The sequence below is a fragment of the Crocodylus siamensis genome, chromosome 5 (genome assembly GCF_052110815.1).
Source record: "Crocodylus siamensis isolate JL-2025a chromosome 5, ASM5211081v1, whole genome shotgun sequence".
Classification (NCBI taxonomy): Eukaryota; Metazoa; Chordata; order Crocodylia; family Crocodylidae; genus Crocodylus; species Crocodylus siamensis.
In genome coordinates, this window is record NC_143399.1 from 41,738,354 (window position 1) to 41,764,659 (window position 26,306).

The 26,306-nt window shown below is 42.2% G+C and overlaps 1 protein-coding gene and 1 pseudogene across 4 annotated transcripts in view; both read right to left on the bottom strand.

The window, feature by feature from the left end:
• Nucleotides 1-26,306, bottom strand: part of TEDC1 (tubulin epsilon and delta complex 1) — a 151,322-nt gene that overhangs the window by 57,684 nt on the left and 67,332 nt on the right. For all 4 annotated transcript variants that reach the window (XM_090048659.1, XM_090048657.1, XM_090048658.1 and 1 more), the window contains one exon: nt 4,283-4,369. In XM_090048659.1, coding sequence (XP_089904785.1) covers nt 4,283-4,369 — 87 coding nt within the window. The remainder of the gene's footprint in view (nt 1-4,282; nt 4,370-26,306) is intronic.
• LOC149863957 (E3 SUMO-protein ligase ZBED1-like) lies at nt 6,906-13,680 on the bottom strand (annotated as a pseudogene).

A 26,306-nucleotide genomic window follows, 5' to 3' on the forward strand; every position in this document is an offset into this window, starting at 1 on the left:
AATAAATGTGCAATAATGAAGTCCCTTATGGATTTCATGGATTCTGTTTCATCTCCCTTTGAGTTTAATGCTTTGAGTTTTATTTATAAAGGCGCAGATGGCTGTTTAGGAGGACAGAAGAGTACTTGTTGGAGGGGAGGAGGGCATAGAGGAAAATTGGAGGGGAATATGGAAGGATGGCAGAGAATCAGGAGGGAAAGGAGTCAACAAGTAATAGGAAATGGAGGGTGGCTCCCCTGTCTTAAGGGTAAGCAGAGAGTAAAGAGAACTGGCATTTGCAACAGCTGAAGAGATGTGTATTTTGTGAGTAGGTGAAAGTTTAACTTTTCAAACAACAATTGCACCCACACAAGAAAAGTAGATGGGAGTTAAAATCAAGATAGGCTAGCAACATTCATTTGAGGATTTTTTTTAATTCATGATTTTGAGTCAATCTCCTGGGATCAGACATAGTTTTTGATCTCTTCTGGCTGCCAGTACTATAATTTAAAAGCAAACTGGACTGAAAACCTAAAAAAGCATTTTTTGGTTTCATTTTTAAAGGGGTAAGGACAAAATCTAGATTTGTGCCTTAGGTGCCTCCACTTGCCAAAAACAATAGGGCCCTGGCTCAAAGAATGAGTCCAAAAAATAGAATTAGGCACCTGTATACTTATGGAGAGAAAAAGGTTCCTCTGAAGGGCAACTGAGAGATCTTGGAGGCTAAGCACAGAGATATCTACAGTTAGTCAACCCTCATCTGACCCCCATCCTCCTCTAGGGCTCATTGGACTGACCTGCCAAATCTGGGAAGGAAGCAAGATGAAACATTGATGGAGGCAAACACAAGAACACTAAGTAGTAACAGGGAGATTTCAGTGCACAGAATTCTTACAAACCTTGCACTATCATTTTAAATGCAAAGAGACCACTTTCTTTTCTTTCACCGAAGAAACAAAGCCATACCCTGAGGATCTTTTCTCTTGGCATGATTCACATACAACACAGAACCCACCCATTCTTATTCCTATGCAAGGAACTATCCTTTGCATACGAACAGAATCCAGAAATGTCAAGCAGAGTAAGTTAGGTTTTCTTTGGATTCATGTCTAATTCTAAGAATCCGTCACGTTTTCTCAACAAGATACCTCTGAAATCACAGGTGCAATCTGAGCCATCACCTGTCACAAATTCAGGCCACTGCTGCCTGATAAAGTTACTGAAAACATCATGGGCTCCTACTAACAGGGTTAGTTATTTCTTTCTTGAAAAGGGGAATTAACCTACGTTCTCCAGAAAACACGTACCAAGCACAGCCATCATACAAGGTGCTACAAATGCAACCCCTTCAACATCACATCCTATCACTCAAAGAACTAGCTTCAATTTCATGTAACATTTGCCAGCATCCAGCATCTTTCTCGGTCATACTTTGGGTCACAGCACAAAACTGCGACAACACTGATTGTTTTGATTAGTGGCTTCTGGTCATCAAAAATGTTGTGCATCACTCCAGAATTCAATACAAAACAATCTCATCTCTCTGGCAAATGCCAATAGCATTTTTCCCAGTTTTCTCAATTTTGGCCAAGAAAAGCATCTGGACTAAGAGCAATTGACTAAAGCTGGAGCCAGGCAAGACAGAAATGATGTTTCTGTGGAAAAAACGAAGTTGTCCTAACACTCTATTCATTAACTTGGACCACTCCGTGTTGTGGTCTCCATACGCTCAGAGCACAACAAGCTCAGTCTACAAGACTACTAACCCAATTAGCTAAATGAGGAGAGAGAAACAGTCCCAGAGTGGGAAGCAGAATAGGAGCATGAACAGAAAAAATATACAATAGCAAGAGATAAACAGCAGGGAATGGAAAGAGACTAAAGAAGATAAAGTTTCTGCACTAAAGTAGAGCATGCCAGAGATCTATTACTGGGCTTCTGCTATCATATCTAAATGACTCGTAATTCAAGATCACTGAAAAGAAGTTCTTCAAGACAGGAGGTGAGATAAAATCTGGGGAGATATTAAGGAAGGAGGAACAATGCAGCCAGATTCCAAAAGACTTGGATGGTCCACAAGACTGCAGAGCAGATGCAAAATGCCATTTAAGGTGAAATGTTAATTAGTCCAGGAGTAAGCAAGCTATGCACAGAATTCAGATTGAATGCAACTACCAGCCCCTACGGCACAGAGATTCAGGGATTCATGGGTTACTGTGAGGAAACAACTATGTCCATGAGAAGACCTAGGATTTTAAAAAGGGGGGCACAAGATGGTATGGTGCATCATCTCATATAACACAATACCCATTTTTTCCAGGTGAAAAAGAAACTAGAAGCTTTACCAATATGTTATGCACCTAAGGCTAGATTATTCAGTTTAAGATCAAAGCAAAAACAAATATAACTTCACTGGAATATGCATTAATTTGCTATATCATACATTTTGTATTAAAAAACAAAACAACTAGGCAAAAATAATCAAAAGCTGTTGTTTCTTTAGTCCAGCAATCATTAGAACTCAACCTACATCTCTTAGATTCATAAAACAAAACCAACTGGGCCTGAGCATCCAATGTTTTACTAAAAATTATTCCCATACCTGAGTTAATGTTCATCCGAGTTAATGTTTCCACAACTGAGTTTGTACGTAGCTAGAATTAAAAACAGTGTGGAGGGCTGTGAAATAGGAGCTACACAACCAAGAGCAATTGGTCAGAACAGACAGCAGAATTGCAGAGGTAAGAATAACTCAATTAGTGGAACATTAATACCATTAAAAAGGAGAGAAGAGTGTTAACAGCTGTAGAATGAACAGTTTAGAAGGAATTAGATGGATTCTAATAAGCCATGAAGTCAAGACTCCTTTGCTGCTACCAAAATAAAAATGCTGCTGCCAATACCAGGCAGAAGGGCTGTGTGAAGCTTTAGGTGCTAATTCAATTAAAAAAAAGATTTGGCCCAATTCGGTAGCCGAATCTCCGAATCTGAATCAAATTAGGGGACCAATTAAAAGGTCAGAATTGATTCAGAAAAGATTCGGAGAGCTTTGGCAATTCGGGCAGTCCCCAGCTGGACCCGGACTCCATGTTGGTAAGTAGGGGGCAGGGGAGGGGGTGCTGGGGGTGCAGGAAAGGGACCATGGGAGGACCCCTGCCAGGCTCCATCCCCTGCCTGCTCCTCCAGCCCCCTGACTGCTCCCCAACCCCTGCCCACTGTCCCAGTCGCCTCATGCCTGCCCCACCCACCCCAGCTCCTGGTTGTTTAAAAAATGCCTCCACTTACCAGGTGCTGTCAGGCAGAGGGCAGCGATCCCCACTGCCCCACAGTGCCCCATGCTGTATGGGGGGGTTCTGTCACGAGCCCCCCAACCCCCACCCATTCTCCCAGCCCTCCCCCCCATCCCAGTTCCTGGCCCTTTAAAAAAAAAAAAACAAAAAACAAATTCACCGGCTACTGCCCGATAGGGGGTAATCCCCGCTGCCTCCCACTGCCCTGCTCTGTATGGGGGGCTCTAATATGAGCCCCAAGAAGCCCCAAGGCTGCTGCAGCAGCCAGTGAGTCCAGGGTTTTCGTTTGTTTGTTTTGCAAAGAGCCGGGAGCTGGGGCAGTTGGGGCAGCCCTGGGGGGGGCTGGGACAGTGGGAGGGGGTCTTGTGACAGAGCCCCTCCACATGGCATGGGGGGCAGCAGGGATTGCCCCCACCGGGCAGGAGCTGGTGAGTGGGGGCTATTTTTTTTCAAAAAGCCGGCAGCTGGAGTAACCATTGAGAGAGGGTGGGGGATGGGACCTGTGTGATTTGGACATTCAGCTGATTCAGCAGCAGCTAAATCTCCAAAACAGATTCAGCCGGATCGATTTGGGACAGTGATTCGAATTACTGAATCAAATCACTGTAATTGGCTGAATCTGAACCTGAAGCAAATACTAGCTGCTTCACACAAAACTACCAGGCAGTTGATTTTAAACTGTGGGTGAATCAGGAATCACACTTGGGGTGCAATGGCACCACTGCACCCCTTGGATGCACCCTTTGATTCCATCCCCCAGCTCAGCAATATACAGACTCTATAAAAGGGGCAAATAAAACAAAGGTTTAACTCACCTTTAAGCAGACTCCATTCTCATAAGACTGATGAGAGAGAGCATTCTTTAAATTACATTACCCTCTTCTTCAAAACAAAGTTGTTACAGGTGGTTTATAGCATTTACTTTTCTGGGAAGGGGGTTAAAGAGCAGCAAGTGGTTGTTGAATTTAAGTGCTACTGAAAACTGTGCTATTCATATTAGTTTGATTCATTACCATCCACTGCCAATAAACTGGTTCCAGCTGTTTCCATTCCAGAAATGCTTCTAATCGAGAGGTTTCAGACTCCAACAACTGCATCAACTGGGGGGGAAAAGCAAAATACAAAAAATGAGATCCCATTTAGTTATCTGCACAGACCTATGAAGTGAAATGTTTAAAAATGTGTTGGGTCTGAATAATAATCCCAGACCAATGACAGAGCAGGACCATGTTCCCTCATATCACAGGCACTTTACAGACTGACATTTACAGGGTGTAGAAGAAACTTATTTTATAACTGTTCCAGAGAAACATGAGGATTTGGGGTGTGTTATATACTTACACACTCATGTATATACACAGACCAATGTATTTTTAGATATATGGATGAGCCGTTCTTTATCTTTCTAGATAGGGCGGGATATCAATCCAAATACTACATACTACTATTACTAATATACAGATGCATGTATGCACACACATATGTATGTACACATATATTCATACATACAAAGACAAACACCTCCACCCTTTTTACAAATACAAATGTCAAAGCATCTATTTCTGAGTAATGGAAGGAATGAGGAAGACTGTATCCGCCCAATGTGCCCTGACCACTATACTATCGTCTTAGAATGAACTACTGGGTTCAGAAGATTCCCCGCGCTTGAACAAAGGACATACTCACGGTTATTTTCACCCTTGCAAAGCTTTATTTAAGGATACTTGCAGAGGCAGGCGACAGAACAGAGCAGAGAGAACGGTCATCTCTGGGGCCAGGGGAACCATGTGGGGTGGCGGCTGCTGCCTAAGGCCAATGCGAGGTGACCGTCCTCTCTGCTCTGTTCTATCGCCTGCCTCTGCGATTATCCTTAAAAAAAGCTTTGCAAGGGTGAAAACAACCATGAGTACGTCCTTTGTTCAAGTGCAGTGAATCTTCTGAACCCAGTAGTTCATTCTAAGACAACTATGTGCAACGTTTCCTTCTTTGCAATTATCTTAGGATGCTATAACAGAGGGTAGTACCACACATAATTCACTGAGAAGTAATGTAATCTCAGCTGTGCAAATATGATGCAGAAATGAAGAAAAGCATCACATCCATTATATGTTCTAGTCCCCAAGCATAAAGTACTCTCAGTGCATACGCACCTACAGGGTTTCACTTATAATTTTGAGAAGTCAAGGTGACACAGCACACTTTTAAAAAAAAGGTCTTTCTTTACATAAATTCCCAAAGTGCAAGTGCTTGTTAGCCACCAAAATTAACCACACCGTTCAGCCTTTGCATGCTGCTGCTAAGGCTGACTTTCTCATCTATAGATCAAACTATACTCCCTCCCATACCAACTATGATTTGAATCCGCCTGTTGGGTCCTCACTGTCCAACATATGCTTAAACCCCTTCTGTCCTTCAAAGCCATGTGCAGCAATAGCCCAACCAAAATCTAAGATGTGATCTGTAACAACCCTTCCAACATCTCCATTCTAGCAATCATATAAACAATGACCTGCAGTTATTTCTAAGATCCCAAATTCTATGGCCTTTTCTATGTTGTTCCCATGTATGGAATCCCAGGAGTAAAGCCTCTCACCTTGTTCCCTTTTCAAACCACTCAATCATTTTTTCTGTAACACTCACAAATAGTAATTGTGGTAGAGAAACTCCTGAAATGTTATGTACTATATTATCTGAGGCAGACTCTGTCTCCTCCTGCTTCTGTTGCAAGTAGGGATATAAATATTGATTAAAAAAATATCTGTTTAACCTGTTGTAATTACAACGGTTTATCAGCAGGGCAACCCCTGGCCTGGCCCACATGGAGCTGCTTCAGCCCAGGCTGAGTGGCGTCCCTGCCCAACCCAACACTTTCAGACCCCCAAAGTGCAGTGGGGACTCAGTAGCTCCCCAGGACCCCAGTTCCCCAGGGCTAGGCCTCATGATGAACTGGACAAGTGGGTCTTCTCTGAGCCTGGGTCTAGGTCCAGGTCTGAGCCTGGGTGTGGATGGGGTAGGCAAGCAAAGTAGGTAGGCAAAGCATGCCATGGGGCTGAGCTGCAGGTCCAGGGGAGTTGCTCTATGCCTCCTTACTTCCAGCTTGCCCATCCCAGGTGTCACCAGCAGCTGCAGCAACAGAAAGAAGAACATCTGGCTGGACACAGGGATGGGGACAGGCACAGCGGTGCTGGGCTCAAGCCTGCAGCTCTGCAAAATCAGACTGGTGGGGGGGGACAGGTGCTGACCCCTGCGGCTGGCACCTGCCTTACCCTGCTGCAAAGGAAGAGCTGCACCCACCTGCTTGGAGCAGTGTGAGGAGCTAGGGGCCAAAGCATTGACAAGCCCCACCAGACAGGCAGCACAGCCCAGGAAGCTGTGGGTGGCAGCAGCAAACAATAGACTTTACCAGCCCACTGCAGCCATAGGTGTGCTGAGAGGGAAGGAGCAGACAATGTATCTCCAGCCCTGCGGCGGGGGGGCTTGTCCAGTGCTTCTAGGTGGGAGCCTCACCATGACACAGAGGGAAAGGTCCCAAACCCTACTCTCGTTGCAAGAACAACAAACTGCAGCAAGTTTTTATTTACATACCTTTTTATTTACATAATGTCCACATTATTAAAACGTTCTGCCTTCCAAGACTGCAAAAACAAGGTTAACACTTCAAGAGCAATACACTCCAACAACTTTTTATTTACATAAAATCCACATTAAAGAAACATTTTGCCTTCCCCAAAAAAATCCAATCAAAAAAAAAAACACATCTCAAGGTTCTGCTGAGGTTAAAGAAGCAACAACAACAAAAACAAAAAGCTGCCTCATAACTCTGTTGATGATTTGTGTTGAGAAAAATTAACATGCTGATATTCTCTGGTGTCAGTCTTAAGTACAACTGATTTCCAATAAGCCCAGAAATATAACAGTCATTCTGCTGGCGGAAGAACCTGGAATGCACAGGTAACTTAGCCAATTTTGCAGGCCTTGTAAAGCACTGTGCATTGACTTTTCACCACTCCAGCGGACTGCACTCTAATAAAGGGCAGGGCTCCCTGGAGTAATTCTCCAATACATTTTCTACTGCATTCTTGTCAAATTTTTTAGCATACTCTTCACATCCAAGCATTGCGATAGCACTCTTTTCTCAGTTTCCCACGTTCATTTCACTGCTGGCTCAACCACAGTACTCAGAGCTGCCTCACTTTCCAAGAATACAAGTTGCATAAGTTTTAATTTAGCAGCAATCTGGATAGCAGGCAAAAGAAACTGCAGGTGCTTGTGGCACGGATCCAATATGGAGCTATCAGTGCAGGTCTGTTTATTATGGCAGGATCATTGGATTTCATGCAATGCTCCACAGTACAGCGAACAGAAGACTTGAAATCAGCTACCTTTCCACTTTCACCAACAGTTTTGCTTTTTGAGTGTTGAGAAAACTATTGCAAAGTGAATAAATATTTTAAATGGATGGTAAACATGGCTGTCGTGGCACATTTTAAAGTAGAAAGGACAGGTATCATATATTAATTGCCATTGCTCAACCATTTGAGCATCAGATACTTTTGTAACTAGTGATCTGACAGCACCGCTGTTATAAGCCACTTTTGCTTGACGAGTCTCTCAATCATTTCACAGACTGAATACCAGCGAGTTTTATACAACTGGATCAAGTGGTGCTGCTAACCCTGAAGCTGTGTTTCCTTTCAAGTGCTCTAGCAGCAGTGATGCTGTGGTGGAAATGTACAACTAGCCTACACAAAAACATGATCTATGCTGCCAGAAAAGCCATCATTTATAGCTACCTGCAACATCTTGGCTAAACAGTTTACAGATTCCCATGCAATGTACCTTGGCATGTTGGTGAGCACAATATCGCTCGCATTATCATGCACACATGCTAAAACACAGCTTTCCAGATGCCATCTTTCTACAACAGCATTTAACTTTTCATCAATGTTTTCTGCTATATGTCATTCCAGCATACTTTCTGTCTATAAAATAGCTGATTGAAGCTCCCAGTTTTCAATGTAATGACAGGTAACTGTCACATAACTTTCTGTATTTAATGCTGTCCAACAGTCAGTAGTAAAAAGCTACTTTATCGGCTCTTCCCAATTTTTTCCGGAGAGAGTTCACACAATTTTTATACCACCTCTCTAGCTTTGAGGTTATAGTTTGCCTCCTAGGCACATGGGTATTTGGGTTCCACACAACTCTAAAATGAACAAAAACCTTTACCTCAACAACACTTAAAGGCAGTATGTCTTCACTTATCACAGTGCATAACAACTTGGTCAGTTTTTCAGCACACTCTGTATCACAGCTCCTCAAGCTGCCAGAAACAAATACCAACATTGTTGTTTGTTTCTGATCTCATCTTTCACTTAAAATAGAGGGATCTTCACCTTAAGATAATTCAGCATTGCTCCAGTACTGTTTAGGTACCTAGGCTCTGTATTGTACATCTTACATTTAACAGCACCTTCTGTTTCTGTGAAATGATTCCACATGTGGCTTTGTTTTGAGAGCTCCACCTTTACCCTATTAACAACTCCATACCGCCACTGCTTCCAGACCGCATGAAAGTTCCAGTCCAGCTCAAATACCTTCCCCTCTGCTTCCCACCCCTCTCATTTTTAAGCATCTTTTTCAATTTTTATTTTCAGAAAAGGGCTCCTCACAGCCCATGGCAGGCAGCCTTTGGCTTCCATGCTCCCCAGAGAGGAAGCTGAGCTGCTTTTCTTGTGGACCGCAGAATAAGGAGGAGAAGGGACTAGCACCTAATAGCTAGACTCTGTGGACCATGGTGCAGACACTTGCAGCTTCTCCGCTGCCTGCTGCAAGCACCCTGGGCTCTATGGTGGGTGGCAGGGGCCTCCCAGAGCCCGGGCTGCTTGTGGCAGGCAGTGGGGAGGCTGCAAGTGGCTGCACTGGGTCCACAGGGCCTACCTATAGGTACTAGTGACCCCTCCACCTCCTGCTCCCCTCCTCCTCCCTTCTCCTTCCTGCCCTCCTTTCCTGCTGCCTTCTAGTTCCTGCTGAGGCTTCCCTTCCCCTGCTTCCCTCCCAGACTGTGCTCCACCCTGAACTAAATGATAACTGGTAAGCTAGAACTGGTTATCAGTGGGTTTAAAAGTTAAACAACTAAGTATTTAACCATTCACATCCCTAGTTGCAAGAGGAGTTGCCATTTGTTAGCATCAAAACACTTGCATGAACTTGGTAAAGGAAAAAAGTCTCTCTCACTATATTTTTCCATGTATTTTGGACTATATACAATGACCTAAATTTTCCATATGGGTGGCTCACCTTGAGTCACCTGAAAGGGAACTGAAAAATCCTCTGTATTCAGGCACTTGAAAAATGAGGAACCTAAAATCAATGGTCATTTAGAAATATAGTCAAATATGCAGAAAGCAAGAGAGCATAAGAAAGACAGCACGAGAGAATGAGACCACACACCCCATCATGAATGGGCAGTTACACAAAAAGCAAACAGAGATTCTTACAATACTACAAGGCAAAACAAGAGTTAAAAAAAGGGTGTACAAATGTTAGGACACTCACCAGCTTTCTGATCCAGACCCGAATTACGGTAAGAGGCCATTACATGAAATGAACAATCTCAACACCCCTAAACGTTGCTGGCAAGTTTTTAAAGAACTATCAAAACATTTTTATTTGATAATTTCAAAAGCTATCATTAATGGAGCCCTAATTCAATCTACTTAGTGCAAACATCACTGGTCTTTTCAAGCCTTGTTGCTTTCATACTTACTGCATATCATACCTGTTGAGCGAACTAAAAAAAAAATTATTTGCTTTGCAATTTTTCCTTTCAGGTATAATCAACAGCTGAAGGAATGGGGCAGGAAAAAGTACTTTGAAAAAGCAACTGCTATAAGTTATTGACTGTTGGATCCAGAATACAATTTGTTATATCCTTGCTCACCTAGGTGATGCAGGGAGATATGACTTTCATCACAGATAACTGAGTCTGTCAGCTTCAAGATTCTCAGGAATGTTAAAGGTGATCTGCAAAGGCGGGGGAAATGGGATTCTGCCCCTATTTAGTACTTTATGCATAAATCTTCACTGGAGACACTTCTGTAATAATTCCAGTTCCAGAAGACATACCCAAACTGGTTTTAAAAATAGCTAGCTCAGCTACTACTAAACAGCACAGTCACAGCTGCACTGCACTTGTTTCAAAACCTGCCCAAGAAACTGAATAAATAATCAGACTAAGGGCCTTGTTACACATTATTTTTAAGTGGCTCCTTGAGTTCTTAACCTGTCCACATATTAATACCTAAAATTAGTTTTAAGCACACTTTAGGTGCTTAAAGTTATGCCACCCCAGGGCAGATTTATCTCTGATCCATGTTACCCAGCTCACGATTCACTAATGTTTGGCCAGTCCTCCAGATAAGCCACCCAAGTTGCAGTCCTCCAGCATTCCAGGATGCAGCACTCTCTCCTCCACCCTCCTATTCTGCATAGACAAACTTTCCACCACACCCCCTGCCCTCTACTGTCAAGAGGGCAGTTCTGGGATAAAACTAAATCCCCCTCCTGCCCCTGGGGATGTGACCTTCCCACCCCCCAAGGATGTAACCCCATGCAAACAGCCTGCAGAGCACATGCCAGCTAGCTAGGTCACAGGGCACAGACAGGTCCAGGGCTGGGATTTGGAGAGGGGGAAATAAGGAAGGGAAATAAGGCCACCCTGGGAAGTATGATCAGCACCCACAATACCTCAATGGAGATCATTTACTTCATCTTTATTTAAAAAAAACCAAAACTTTTTATTTTATCCTTCAGTGTCTGACTTCCTTCATTCTACCTCCCATTTCATTACCTACCCCCATCCAATTAACTCTCTGTTTCCTGTTCCTGTCCCCCTACAATCCATCTCTCACACATGTCCACCTAGAGCAGGGATAGCAGTCGGTCCTGACTCACCAGCCTTGTAGTGGCAACTCACAACTACAGCTCCTAGTCAGGCCCCTACTCGCCAGTCCTCTAGTGGCAAGTCACAGCTGTGTAGGAGGGAGACAATCAGGTTTTTAACCTTAAGGTGTGACTGCTCTGAACTCCAGCTAGTACTAACACTGATCAACACCTGAGCAGCTCAAAGCGCAATGTGTAATAAGGGCCTAAGATCCATGTTACCATGGCTACATGACTCGCAGTCAAGGAGCCTCACCAGCTTGGATAGGTTGACACATACCCTTTGACAGCTAAACAGGGGGTTGAAAATTTGGGGAGTGGGATGAGGGAAGGGTTTTCTTTTGAAAGCATTTTTCTTTAAAAAAAAAAAAAAGAAAAGAAAAGAAAAGAAAAAAAATCACAAAAATCTTGTCTTCCCCAGTTTGCTGGAGGGCTTCTTGGATATTTCAGAATACATATGTTGTTTGTTCTTTCATGTTACTAAAGGGCTGAGGGTGTTGAATCTTTAACAGTCTTTCTTTCTCCAGCATATTAATTAGTTGCTGGAGTCAAATGACTGTTAACAAAACCAAAGTTTTCAAACCAGTCCGCTACTAATCATTGCTCATGTCATATTTACACCAGTTCTTCTATCATTTTTTTTAGTTTTCAGGGTTCACTACAAGTTGAATTTCTAATGCAAAATTTATTTTAGATTGCTCTTTAAATCATCCCATTAGTCATATAATATAAGAAACTACAAAAAAAATTTTTAAAAATCTCATCTGCTTTTGCTCAGCTTGACTAGCCTGTGAAAAGTGAACATTTAATTCACCCACGAGCCACACACAGCTGCTCACTTTTCACCAATTCACAACCACCTCTGAAACATCTAACCACAAGCAACTCTCTGCAAGATGGCTTAAAATGTAAATCACTAATGTGATAACTACAAAAGTGAGCCAAGCAAGATAGCTTTCAAACCTCCAGGATTGTTCAGGGGGTAATCCAAGATAATCCACTATTACGCTTTCCATCCCTAAGGATGGAGTCACTGTTTTTGGGCTGCAGTATTCTATGCTATCCTTTATAGAGCTCTTCCAAATGTGTGATGTTACTGCAGCACAGAGAACAAAAGCAAATACAATGCAATAAAAGCAAGTGCTCCACAAATATCCTTGAAATCTTGTTGCAACAAGACATTAAATAAATAAAAACTAGCCACTGTCAAAAACATTCCCTTTGACAGGCAAGTACCTCTAATTCAAACTCAACAGCAATTTCCAGGTAATCTAGAGGCAGAAGTTATTCAATCACAAATATCTGCCCTCATCAGGTGAAGACATCCCCATAGCAGCCGATTTCATTCATAGAATCATAGAACTGTGGAGTCAGAAGGGACCTCGGGGGTTATCTAGTTTACCCCTGCATGAATGGAGGATATGCTACTCTTATAATATCTATTCTCAAATTTAATAGAAATCTGTCCTGCTCTCTGTGACAACGAGGAACAATTGTTCTCTCTTTGGTCCCTGCCACGTCACATATATTACACAATTAACTGGTTAATCCTGCAATAAGTTTAGATTCGTCACACATGCAAAATAATTATCACACAATACACTGGTTAACTGAGCAATAAATTTAAACTAGCCACATGTGCAAAGTTATTATCACACCATAAAAATGTCCATCTAGCTATAAAAGAGCCAACCAACTACACAGTTAGTGCTTGAAAATGTGTAACAAGTTACAACTCTACAGCTGGTTTCTATCCGGCTTTAATTTTAACGCATAGCAGGCCCCTTTATGACAGCCTTTCAAATACCTTATTTTCTTGCATACCATACTACACCACCCCCAAATAATACATGCACCTTGTTTGGGGAAAGCAGAATGAAGTTAAAAAGTTTTTTCTTCTGGAGGCATGGCCAAAAGATGATTACATGAAGCATCTCACTGGCTGCCTTCTGCAAAAGCTCGTTTTAACCCTCTCACTGTCACTGCCAAATTAGCAGCAGCATTTGGCTGCTTAGCCCAAAGCTACTTCCAATTCAGTATCATCTGGAGGGGGATTTCGAAATGTACTCTGCCCCTGATGAATGCTGGCCGGAGAGAAGCAAAGCCCTTGACAACAATTACAGCCTCTCCATACTTCTGTTCCAGAGTAGAAATTAGCCTCCCTGCTTAAGACACACACCAATTTTGGAAGACTACTTTTCTGGGGAAAGGTACAAGTAAATGGTGTTTAAATACTACTATACTAACTACAGTTACTATTATAATATCTCCCTTCCTCCATATTAAATGCACCTAGTTCTCTCAACCTTGGATGCGGTTTGCATTCCAAACCTTTTATCACCATCATCACTTCCTTCTGGATCCTTCCAGTCTCTCCACTTTCTTCTTGAAACATAGTGTCCAAAACTACATACAGTTTGCCCATCTCTGTCTTAATACTCAAGACTTTTGTTGCTCTAATGCGCATTTCTCTCTAAACACAACTTGCATTTTAAAAGCCATTTGTGAACATTAATGCAAGCTCACTGCATAATGTGAAGCAGAAACAATTTTATAGTTGGGGTTTTCAAAGGAGACCAAGTCTCCATTTTACAGCTGATGAAACTAAAGCCCTGACTGCTTTTTTACATCTTTCAAAAATATAGGACTCCTCTAACTGCCCCTTAAGGCTGATTAGATTCTGATAAGGACGCTTTCATGTGTAATGAGCAGTAACTCCCCTGTTGCTCTGCAAGCCTTCCCGTGCAAGTTACCTATTAAGTCATAAGTCTAAAAGCCCACGCTTAAGATTCTACTTATCCACCATAATAGCCCAAAAGATGCAGTTGTAGTTGTCCTTTGTCATGGCTGAAGCATCTGCAGAAAAGTTCACTTTCCTTCATGAAAAGAAGTAAGAAATAAACAAAGCATATTTTTGCTCCACATAGACTGAAAAGTAGAGGTAACATATGAAGATTTACTTCCTCTTTATATAAAACTGAGATGAAATGAACCTCAGAAAAAAGATTACTACCTTCCCCAGCTTGCTTGGGAAAGTGACTATCCCCAAACTACTTATCATGAGAGAAAAGTAATGACAAATGATCCAAGATCTGCCAGCACACAATTTAATTATGAAATGTATTCCAACAAAACTCCTCTAAACTATTGCAAAAAAATCTATAACTGGTACAAATGTCTTACACCAGACTTACATTTTGCTTTCCTGAGAGGCTCCACAGAACCTTGCCAAAAACCCAAGGCCAAACAGAGTAGATAATGTGCTTCCATCTCCTCTACCAGAGAAGTAAGGTGCCAAAGTATAATTCCCTGCATTCAGTGCAAGCTGACTGAACAGCTCACTGCACATTTGGGTCTCAGAGGGCTTAGGAAGTCAACTGAGAACAACTCTTTGTTTTTGTCTATATTACAACCCTTTTTGTTTTTGAAAACAGTTAGCCAATATTCCCTCAATCTTTTCTTCATGAGACTAAATAATCGTAATTCTTCCAACCTTTCTAATTTTTCCATGTCTTTCTTTCTATTCAGCATGATGCTGAAAACTGGACACAGTATTTTAGGTGAATGAGGCTTCATCAGTGCTGAACAGAATGGGAGAATCACTTCCCTTGACTTGCATGCAACACTCCTATTAATACAACCCAGTCCACTATTGGCTTTTTTGCCACAGTAGCACACTAACATATTCATCTTGCAGTCAGTATAACTACCAGGTTCTTTTCTGCATCTCTTCAACCTACTCAGTCATTCCCCATTTGAATGGGCATCTGATTGTTTCCTCCTAAGTATCATACTTTGCAATTATGGTCACCAAATTTCATCCTATATATTTCAGAGCTTTTTTCCAATTTAATAAAGGCCATTTGGAAACCTAATTCTGTCCTTCAAAATGTCTGCACCCGCACCTAGCTAGGTGTCATCCACTCATTAATGAAGACATGGAACAATTCTGGGAATAGAACAGAGTCTTGGGGAACCCCATTTGATACCTTCTCCCAGTTTGACTGTAAAGCTATTGATGACTACTCCTTAAGCATTATTATCTAAACAGCTATGCACATACCCATCTTATCATAGTCTCATCTAAACCATATTTCCTTAGCTACCATATGAGAATATCATAGCATAATGTTAAAAGCTTTATTAAAATGCAGGTATAGCATATTCCCTACTCTCCGTACATCAACAACGCCTATCACTTTGCCATCAGTGGACACTGTATGAGTTAGCATGACTTGCTCTTGAAAAAGCCATGGTTGTTCATATGTATCCTGATATCCTCTATAACTTATTTGGGCTGGAGGGCCACTTAAGGAGTTTTGGTGAGCTGTTGTAGGCAGGACAGAGAGGGAGGGGAGCAATTGATCCTATCTGGCCTGCAGGAGTCTGAGGAGGTGGGGATGCGTTCTGTGCCACTCTGCTCTGCTGCAGCCAGGGCTGGGCCAGGCCATGGAGCATGCAGCCTGTGCTTATCTGATAGTTGCATTTTTTGTAAAGACTAACAAAAAAGATTTTTTAAAAACTGAATTATTAGTTATTATTAGTTTCCCCTCTCCATTTAGTACAGGACCTACACTTTTTCTTGGCCTTCCTCTTAACCCAAACATACTGGCCCTTACTGCTAACGTAGTTACAGAATGCTTTTTTTCTTGCATATTATACCCCTTCCTAGCTATGTCACAGTTTTAGTCTTAGTCTTTCTGATTCTGTCCCTGCATATTTATATTACTGTATACTAATCAACTGGGAGTGTTTAGAGCACACCTAATTCAGAGCACCAGCACTAGAGATAGTGGTAGTGCCCACATTTTGCATAGTAGCTTTCTGGTTAGATAGAGCACTCGTACAAAAAACAGGAGATTTAAACATGTATCTTCCATTTACCAAAAAGCGCATCCTAATTGTCAAGCCAAAGAATAATCTGGAAATGAACCTTTCACTCTTCACCCTGAAGCACAGCTATTAAGAAGCTAGGTCGAACCAGCAAGAGGGAGGGAGCATGATTGTGCAGTCCAGCAACAGAGATGTGACTGGGCAGTTCTGTCCCCTGGGCAGTGGTAGCACAACATGGCTGTTGCTGTTTTGGTACCCCCCACTTCCTCCCCATCAAAGTTGGTATCTGGAGCTGGCTGATGCCCTGGTTGCTCCTACTGCCCAGTAATAAGGATCATTTTTTTGGGAAGTGGCAGCCCTCATTTCTGTTATCTGTTCTCTGAATTGTTTGTAATTTTCATACTAAATAATAGTTGAAAACATCCTCTGAGGTCAAAGGATGGAACAATTCTCTTCAAAGACAACTCCACCATCAATGCATGGTGGAAGGAACACTTTCAACAGCTTCTGAACTGAGTGCCTCATGTCAGAGGTAATACAATCCAAGTCATTCAGCAATATCCCACTAAGGACTACCTCACAGATTCACCAACCCATAAAGAGACCTTGAAAGCCACTAAGCAGAAAAACAATAATGCTTGTGGTCCTGATGAAATACCAGCTGACATTTAAAAGCATAGTGTAAAAAAGCTCTCTCATCAAGTATATACCATTATTCTGAAATTCTGGAAATGTGAACAGATTCCCAGTGACTTGAGAAATGCCAGAATCATAACCATATTCAAGAAAGGAGACAGCTTGGATTGCAACAGTTACTGTGGCATTGCACTCCTGTCCATAGCTGGGAAGATCCTCACCCAGAATCTCCTCAGTAGATTCACTCCCCTCACGGAGGAAATTCTATCTGCCTCTCAGTGTAGTTCACACCACCCAGAGATATAACAGACAAGATTGTTGTTGCTAGATTGTACGCCTACAGAAGTACCACAAGCAACACAGACATCTTTACATGGCCTTAACTGACTTGATGAAAGCCTCTGATTCAATCAAAGGAGAGGCACCATGAAAAACCCTGAAGAGATCTGGATGTCTGCCAAAATCTCTTACCATCATCAGACTTCATGATGACATGACAACAACCATCATCCTAAGCACCAGCTCAGAAGCGGCTCCTTTCACCATTAGAACTGAAATCAAGCAAGGATAAGTGAATGCACCAACACTTTTATCCACCTCTATCACAGTTATTCTGCATTTCATTACTGATAGACTTCTATCTGGAGTCAGCATCCCGTATCATATGGGCAGGAACCTCTTTAACATCAACCAGTTACATTCCAAACCCAAGATAACCGACACCTCTGTGGCTAATCTTCAGGGTGCTGATAATTGTGCTTGTCTGCCCACTCAGTTGAAGAGCTCCAGGTCATTCTCAACTGCTTCTGTGAAGCATATGAAGTGCTTGGACTCACTGTCAACTTAACGAAAACCAAGATACTGTACCAACTTACTGCTGATCCACATATTACAATTAAAGGGCAGTTCTTGGAAAAAGTTGAGTATTTCCCCTACCTGGAGTAGTCACTTTTCCCAAAAAGTAAACAGACGATGATATTTGACACCAAATAAAATCTGGTAGTGTTGCCTTTGGATGTCTCTGAAATGGTGTCTTCAATGATCATGAAATCAGCACTTAAACCAAAGTTCTCATCTACCAGGCTGTTGTCATCCCTACCCTGTTGCATGGACGTGAAACCTGAACGACTTACTAGAAACACCTGAAAGTCTTGGACTGTTACCATCAGCAACATCTTCAGAAAAATCAGTTGAAAGGACAGAAGAATAAATGCCATTATTCTGGCTCAAGCAAACACCACAAACATTGAAGCCAGCTTTATATAGTACCAGCTCCACTACACAGGACATAGCATAAGGATACCTGACAACCAGCTCCCAAAACAGGTTCTATACTCCTGACTTGCCAATAGTCATCACTCTAGAGGTGAGCAAAAAAGAGATTCAGGTTCATTCCGAAGGCCAATCTGAAGAAATGCAATATTAACGTCAATACCTAGGAGACTTGAGCACTGAAATATCCCCGACGGTGCTGTGATGTACTTATGACACGGCATTGACCCTTTCAACCTTCGCTATGGAGGCAAATAGGCAAGACAGACAAAGAGAAAGAGCTGTGACCCAACATTGGCAGGATCCACTCCTTCCTTTTGGAACTGGCCTCTTCAGTCATCTCTGGACTCACTAATGACTTCCCTATCTACTGGAAGACTGTCATTGTCATATCGAGAGACTGCCTATGATGATGAGTAATTGAAAAAGATAAAAGAAAAGCCTGAGAGCAAAAACCAAACCCAGGACTTGCCCTTCTCAGCCAAGTGCCCTAAGTGCTAAACTACATTCAGGTTTCCTCTAGGTTGCTCCCCTTTTGAGATGCAAGAGATACGGCATTGACTCTCCTCAAGCTGAGGAGGGCCTAGGTACCCAGGTCTCCCATTTTCTGGGTGAATACACTAACCACGAGGTTATTATGCAAAAGTGGGCATGCCTATCTCCAGAACACTAGGTGGGGTCTGGAATAGCAGTCACCTGGACAAAGGTGCATAATACAAAGCCCAAAGTCAGGCAACTAAGTTTCAGACTGGTGGGTGTTCAGACAACCTCCTGTGCTTAAGTTTCCTTCTGGCTAGTTCCAGTCACCTCCCCTTCTCAGTACCTGGCCTCTCTAAATCACCTTTTGGAGAAATCCACCACTTCCCACCAGGCACTTAGCCTGCTTTCTATAACTTGCCCTGCAGTAGCCAGAAGCCTACATTTTAGATCCAGCAATGTTGAACTTGAGGCACCTGTGAATTTTACCTAGAGTGCCAAGAAGCCATAATCATTAAGCAGGTGCCCATTATGTCAAGAACTGTAAAAACACAGAACCTACACCAGAAAGTTTACAAGAGAACATATAGACATGTGGGGAATACATACAAACAGTGTGACAACACTCACTTGTGAGAGAGACCTGAGGAAAAATGTCTTGCATTCAAAAGCTTGGTCTGACTTTATTCCAACTAAATAGTTGCTCCAATAAAATATATCACCCTAATAAATCCTTGTGTCTCACAATATTAGCGAGCGTAATAGGCAGCAGTCATAGCACTTCAGTAATCTAACCACCACCTACTTTTCTGTAGATATCACAGCAAAGGAGAATCTTAATAAATGATGTACAGAAGTACAGTGAGACACTGTCCTCTGAGATATTTATGGGGAGCATGAGAATAACATCAGAAAATGATTCTGGAAGCCAGCAAAGGGCATATTTTTTCTTGCGACACAAATCTTTGGGTCAGATCTTGCAGGAATAGTTCTACTTCATGAGTCACAGTTTTATGTTACACTTGAGGAACAGCAGCAAAAAGAACATCCCTGTTGTTACATATTCATTGACAAAGCTATTTTTTCATGGGAATGCTCCTCTATGAGCTCTATATCTAGGTACTAGGTTTCCAGACATTATGAAATTTTAAATGACTGTTTGCAAATCAGGGATATTATACACTCCTTATGAACACTATCTGTTTGCCCCAGAACAAAAAAAAAAATCACCAGGCTCCGAAAACTTTGAAGGAGATATTTTCATTGTTTTGTTTTAGTCTATGCTTGCTCTAATGTAGGGGTTTCAAATTCTAAGGTGGCCCCATCTGGTGTATCCTCACTCGGCATCTTCCCCCCCCCCCCCCACTGCTACATGTGTCAGGGTTTTTTTCCCACTTTCCTCAGAAGCACTGGGTGTTGCCTGCAGGCAAGGCTAAGATTTTGATGGGGATGTACCAGTGCTCCTGCTGGGACTAAAACTTGGAGGTTCCTGGCTAGAAGGTTTTGCCCCTCTTCTCAGGGTCAGACCAATAGACACATTTGGAGTCAGGAAGGAATTTCACTCCATGGTCAGACTGGTATGGATTGCGGGAAAAGTGGGGGTGCCTTCTTCTGCAGTGGGGGATGGGGATGGAGGGAGGAGGGGAAGGTGGGCATGACCTTCTTGCTTGAATCTCTCAAATGTATTTTAACAACCCTAGCAGCATTTGGACACTGGTCACCACTGCCCCCCCCGCTTTACCTGTGGCATATTACAGTGCTATGCCTTGTTATTATGTGACAGGGTTGACTACACAATTTTAATAATAGGTTAGACAAGGATTTGTATAGGCTGGGATGATCCTGCCTCAGGCAGGAGGCTGGACTAGATGACATGTGGTGGTCTCTTCTAGCCCTACTTTTCTATGATTCTACAACTTCTTTACTTGCAGTATTTTTGTGCATGTAACAAAAATGCAAAGTCATAATCTTTTTCATTGAATTTTTTATTTCGGTATTTTTACTGCATTTAACCCTCTGTCCCCTTTTCTTGATTTGACTGTGAGGGGTTTAATAAACACAACAGGAGTTCAAGGTCTTTGTCTATAGCTATTGACTTGTATTCAGGGAAAAAGCAGTTTTTCTTAAAGTTGGACCAGGAAACGTGGGATCAAATTATAATTGGAACAATGTGGTACAAAGGGAACTGTTCTATTTTTCAACTCCAACCAAAGCATTATTTAGTGGCCAACCTAATTTTAGGTGCCAACTAAATGCAAGAGGACACCAAAACTGGAAACACAAGACCAGATTTCTTTTCTTATATATAAGCCAGTTTTGTGCTTCTGTTACTCCATAAACCTCAAAGAGTTGTTTCTGTTTTACTTCTGTCTGAACAGAGAATCAAACCTCTAGTTAAGAATTTGAGTGACAAAGATCATCTGTATAAAATATAATTGTGTATTTGTGGAGGGCTTCGGATAACAGATGTTAAAAATGAGACTGAAAGAAAATGGAATTTAAAGCGAGCAAAATGAAGCATTTAGGATATAAAAATTGTAATGTACCCTTTACGTTGATAGGCAATGAGCTGGAATGTACTAACAATGAAATTGACTCAGAGGAGAACTAACGGATTTGAATAGACCACTTTTCATTTTGACTTGTTTGCTATGGATGCCATCAATTACCCTGTCAATGATTCCACAAAAATTTAAAAATTATATGATGCATATTAAACAAGCTAGGTATGAAAAAGGAAACAGTTACAAAACGTATGGAGCGTAAGATGTGAATTTTAATGGATGTGATAAAGCCAAACGTGGCACAATGTAAATGGAAATGGAGGAATGCAAGCCAAAATCTTCCAAAGGGATCAGTGATTTTTAGATTCTTTCCTTAGGATATGTGAAAGCCCAATTTCCAGACAGTGCTGATCTCCCTCTTCTATAGAATGTATCACTATTCTATAAGTGATATATCTATTCATATACTCCAAATCCAAATCATTACTTACATTAGAAAATCTTGGCATATAGTTTAAAAAGATACCATCAAATTAAGTCAAGTCTCTCCCTGGAAAATGTTCAGTGGATACAAATTTCACCTGTACAACCAAACAGAAGAAAAAGAGAAATCCTTCTTTTTTTCTATGATGACTCTGTGCATATTTATCAGCAGTTCATCTATATTTAGTGTTACTGTTTTCCTTGTATAGTCATTCAGTTCCCTCCGTGCTCGTGGGTCATTCACACTGCAAAAGGGGCAGGGGAAAGAAAACTCATCTATGGAAACAGAGCGCTAAAAAAGCAGAAACTACATCTATGTCATTTTATGGATGTGGCTGGATTTCAGGTTAACAGTGCCCTTTAAACTATTTACATCTACACCAATGGCGATGTGTGGGGGATACAAGGGGGTGCACATGCACCCTCTGAGAGTACTGGTGCACCCCCAGACAGCCAGTGCTCCCCGCTTAGGTGACGGGCAGGGGAGGCAGGAAGGAGCGCACCCCGTGAGTGCTGACCAGGGTGTGGGGGTGCCAGGAGAAGCGCCGCTGGCACTTCCAGGTGCCCCACTCATGCTTCCCGGTCAGTGTGATCGGCTGGGGGGGGTGTCCTCCCAGTTGGCAAGATCGGCCACATCCCAGGTGCCGACTAGCCAATGGTGGGGGCATGTCCCCCCACCCAACTCAGGAGGCACAAGTCACCCATGATCTACACATTCCCTAGCTAGATTTTGATGCTTGGATAGATCTAGTCACCCAAGGGGCATTCCTTGGTGCATGATGTGATCATCAAGCTCAGCAGAGAACACTCTGGCAGATTTCCCTTTCCTTTTTCTCCTACCCCTTTTTTTCTTGATTGTTATTCTTCCCTCCCTCTCCACCCATGTCTTGTCTTAGAGGCCCCCATCCTGCAGTTCAGAGTGCTTTGACAGATGGCTGAACCTGCAGAAGCCTGGAAGCCAGCAAGCTATCTCGCTAGCCCACTTCTCAAGCAGCCCCTTACAAGTCACATGCTTCCAGAACCACCTCTTCTTCAGAACTTCAGCTTTATTTTTTCAAAACAAAAGGCTATTTAATACCAGTTTTCTGTATTTAAGCTAGTTAATACAACCTATGCCTGCCCCTCCATCCCCCCAGGATATCCTGCAGAAGCCAGTCTATTCTCAGTAGAATATGACCCAACAGCAGGCAGCCCTTGCAATCTGAGTAAGCTTCTCTACTAGCCCTTCTCTGTCAGAGCCTGTTCCCTGCAGGTTTACACTACAGACCATTTGCTTCAGAACTGCACAAGAAGTGGGCCAGTCCCTTAACCTAGAGAGTCCTGAACAACTTAGCTTACTCCCTGCAGTGCCTCTTAGCACCTGACCTCTTGCTGGTCTTTATGACAACCAGGTGATCTAGCTGTGACCTCACACCATTGTGGGAGGCAGCTTATGAATAACAAGTGCAGCTCCACTCCCCTTTAAAATGCCAATTATCCTGTGGTACAGCTCCATCAACTTCAACTAATGGTCCGTCATGAGGACCTAACAGGATAGGCACCAGGACTGTCATTTACCATCTGCTCATATGGCACCTACCACAATGGGAACCCAATCTGAGCTAAGACCTCTTGATTCTAATGCACATAAATGTTAAATATTATTAACAGTAACATGAAGATGGGAGTGCAAGAAATGATGACAAGACATGTCTTGACCTCAGAAGATTCAACCACATACAGAGCTACCTCTGGGCACTGGTGTTAGATGATAAATAGTAATGAAAAAAAAAAAAGATCCTCCAAAGAAACTGGTGTAACCTTGCCAACTGAATATGTATTTAAGCCCCCCAGGCTTGTATCTTGTATGACAAGCTTTCATGACCTATCATAAACACAGATATTTTCACACTTTTTTAAAATGTGCATTACTGACTTGACAGACTAATAATTTAAAATCTGCTACCATCTCCTTCAAGTCAAGTCATTTCTCTTACGGCTTTCTTATCACAGCCCCCTTAAATTAAATGACATATGTATTTAGAGAGAACCACAAATCTACAACCAATTACAAAGCGCGAGTAATGGCTGATTTTATAACTTTAATTCCTTGGCTACTTAAAAAAAACCAAAATAAAACACAAACATATCTGCCAATAGTATTAAGTCAATATTACAGGCCAACTGCATGCAAAGTTTAATTTTTAAAAAGCTATAATAAAGCTGCTACAATCTGTCCCTGCCTGATTGCTTCTGGATTCTTTCCTCAAACTACTAAGTAGTGAATTCACAATTTTCAGGGATGGATCCCTTGTTACCAAAACCACTACAGTTTCGTAATAAAACCATGCCTAACTTGCTTGAATAAGCTAGGAGTTATCTGAGTGCACCTATTTGGTCTGAGAATATAGGTTAGAAAATGCAAAGGTGTGCAGATAACATCTCTACTCCCTCAGAGGCCTAGGCAAGCAGAATGAATTCCTATCAGTTTGTCTTGGAGTCACAAAGAATGCTGTTCTGGGGGGATGTCTATACCCACGCCAATGATGATCTCAGCTAGTAACCATATGATGATCTTCCTAACTCCATTAGGTTTCAGGCTCAGCTCATATCAGTCACCAAAGTTTGGCACCAAACACTGGGGCAGGACTGGAAATGAAAGGTAAAAAGACACAGCTGTTACTATCTCATAAGTGCTTCCTTTAGATAGGTATCAAGTACAAAAGCAAACATTTGTCTCTGAAATGACTACACAAGCATAGTCACATTTCCTGATGTTATTCTCATGCCTCCCATAAACATCTGAGAGGACACAAAAGTTCTGTGCTCTACAATGGCTATTACTTGTTTCCAGGCACAATTATAGATATGGTTATGAGCTTTACAGGCCCTAATATTACCCAAAAGAGCATTTATCTCATGTCTCCACACTGGAGTTAAAATCCACTGAGTTTGTCTAGAACACGTTTTGGAACTTCTTTACCCCAGACTGTCTGTAAGCAAGCAATTATTATTTGCAGACCTCTCTTATTGAACTTGATAGGGGCAGTGCATTAAAGCATTTCACTATAGACCAAGTGTCAGTTTGAGCCTTGATCCAGCTTCACAGTGAAGGCCAACCTTAGTCAATCCAGCTATATTCAGTACCTGATTATTCTGGCTTGGGAAAGGGGCCAGAGATGATGTTAGTCACATTATTCTACATGAAAGAAACTGAAGTGCTTTAATAAGCTAGCAAGATGGGCCATCTACACTTACACAGTTGTTTGTTCTATGGAATTTGCTCCTTCCACATTGGTTTGCCAGTATCCAGGTTTGGCAAGCTTTAGGTCAAGACAAATTTGCTGTCACCTGACACTTGAGTAAACTATCTCAGCACATTGTACTATTCAGTGATTTCAACTAATTTGTCTCAGAGTAAGACTATTTTATAAACATGTCCATATTAATTATTGTCATTACACAGAGGTTCCACTGGATTGGATGTTGTATAAAATGAGCAGAAGCATAAAATAGAAGCAAAAGCCAATGTACATTTACCAGTATGCCTATATTTGACAATTATTTAACCATCATCACAAATGGCCAAGCTTTTCATTTTCTGTAACATGACAAGTATCAGCCCAGAGACAAAAATATGTTTATACAATAAGGAACAAGGGCTGACCCTTAGCTATAATTACACCAACAGAAAGTGCACTCTCTGCAGAGATGTTTAAATCATCAGTTAAAACATTGGTTCGCATCAGCCCAGATGCTGGGTACATGGTTTCTGCTTAATTGCAGTAGCAGACTCTGGCATTTTAGAGACACCTTCATTTCTTACAGTGTCTGAAACTAAGATGCCTCTGATACACGGTCAAACAATTTATGGAGTTGGTGATGAACCACTGTATCATTTTTCAAGGACCAAGAACTCTACATGCTTGGTCAATAAAATGTACTAAGTAATAACTCATCAAAAAAATGGTGATGGCAACTCCAGAACTGCAGCTCTATTAACTCTTTTTGTGTGTGGGGAAGTTTAGCTGGAAGCCATATTAGTGACAAATTGCAGCCTGGGGAAATTTTCAGATCAAGGTAATAATGCCATGAAGTAGAATGATCTGCTTTAGTGTTGCTATATAACGCTGCCAGTTCTTCCAGCGGGACACTAATTGCAGCCAGAGGCCACCTTGCTTAAAAAATATCTAAAGAAATATCTTAGCACTAAAAATGTCAGGAGTCATAAAAAATAAAGCATCCTGCCCAAGGAATGGCACTGGGAGAATGAAACTGAGTACAGAATTCGCTACTGAATGATTCAAAACTCACTCTATGGAACAAATGCTGTACTGGTTAGCTGAGAAGGCCAGCCTTTTGGTAATGCTGCCACTTAGCAGCAGTACTCAGAGTTGAAGCAGATATTTTCCTTTAATGAGATACAAATATGCATGCATATCACCTCTTTGGGCCTCTTTTGCTGCACATCTGTGCTACTGTAGATGTTCTGCATCATTTTCGAAGTGAGCTGCCAGCAAGATCTGGGGGAGCTGTGGTGGAAGGAACTGGATGGGATACAAGTGAAGTGAACCAGTATCAGGTAACAGAGTGAAGAAGGGGTAGCAGTATGAATAAGCTGGACAGAGGATAAATAGGAGGTGACACATCAAGCATGAGGCAGGCCCAGGAAGGCATGGGGTCAGACAGGAAATCTCCCTGAGAAGGGGGTGAGGGGCAGTACTCCTGACAAGGTTCCCTCCTCCCTGCCTGCAGACTGAGAATCCCTCTGCAGTGGATCCAAGCACAGGGGAGGGAACTTCCATACAGCCCTCACCCTCCATGCTTGCACACTGCTACCCAACCCAAGATGCAGCAGCTTGATAGGCATGCTGGGGCCCAGCACTTTTTTTCACTTGCCCACTGTGCC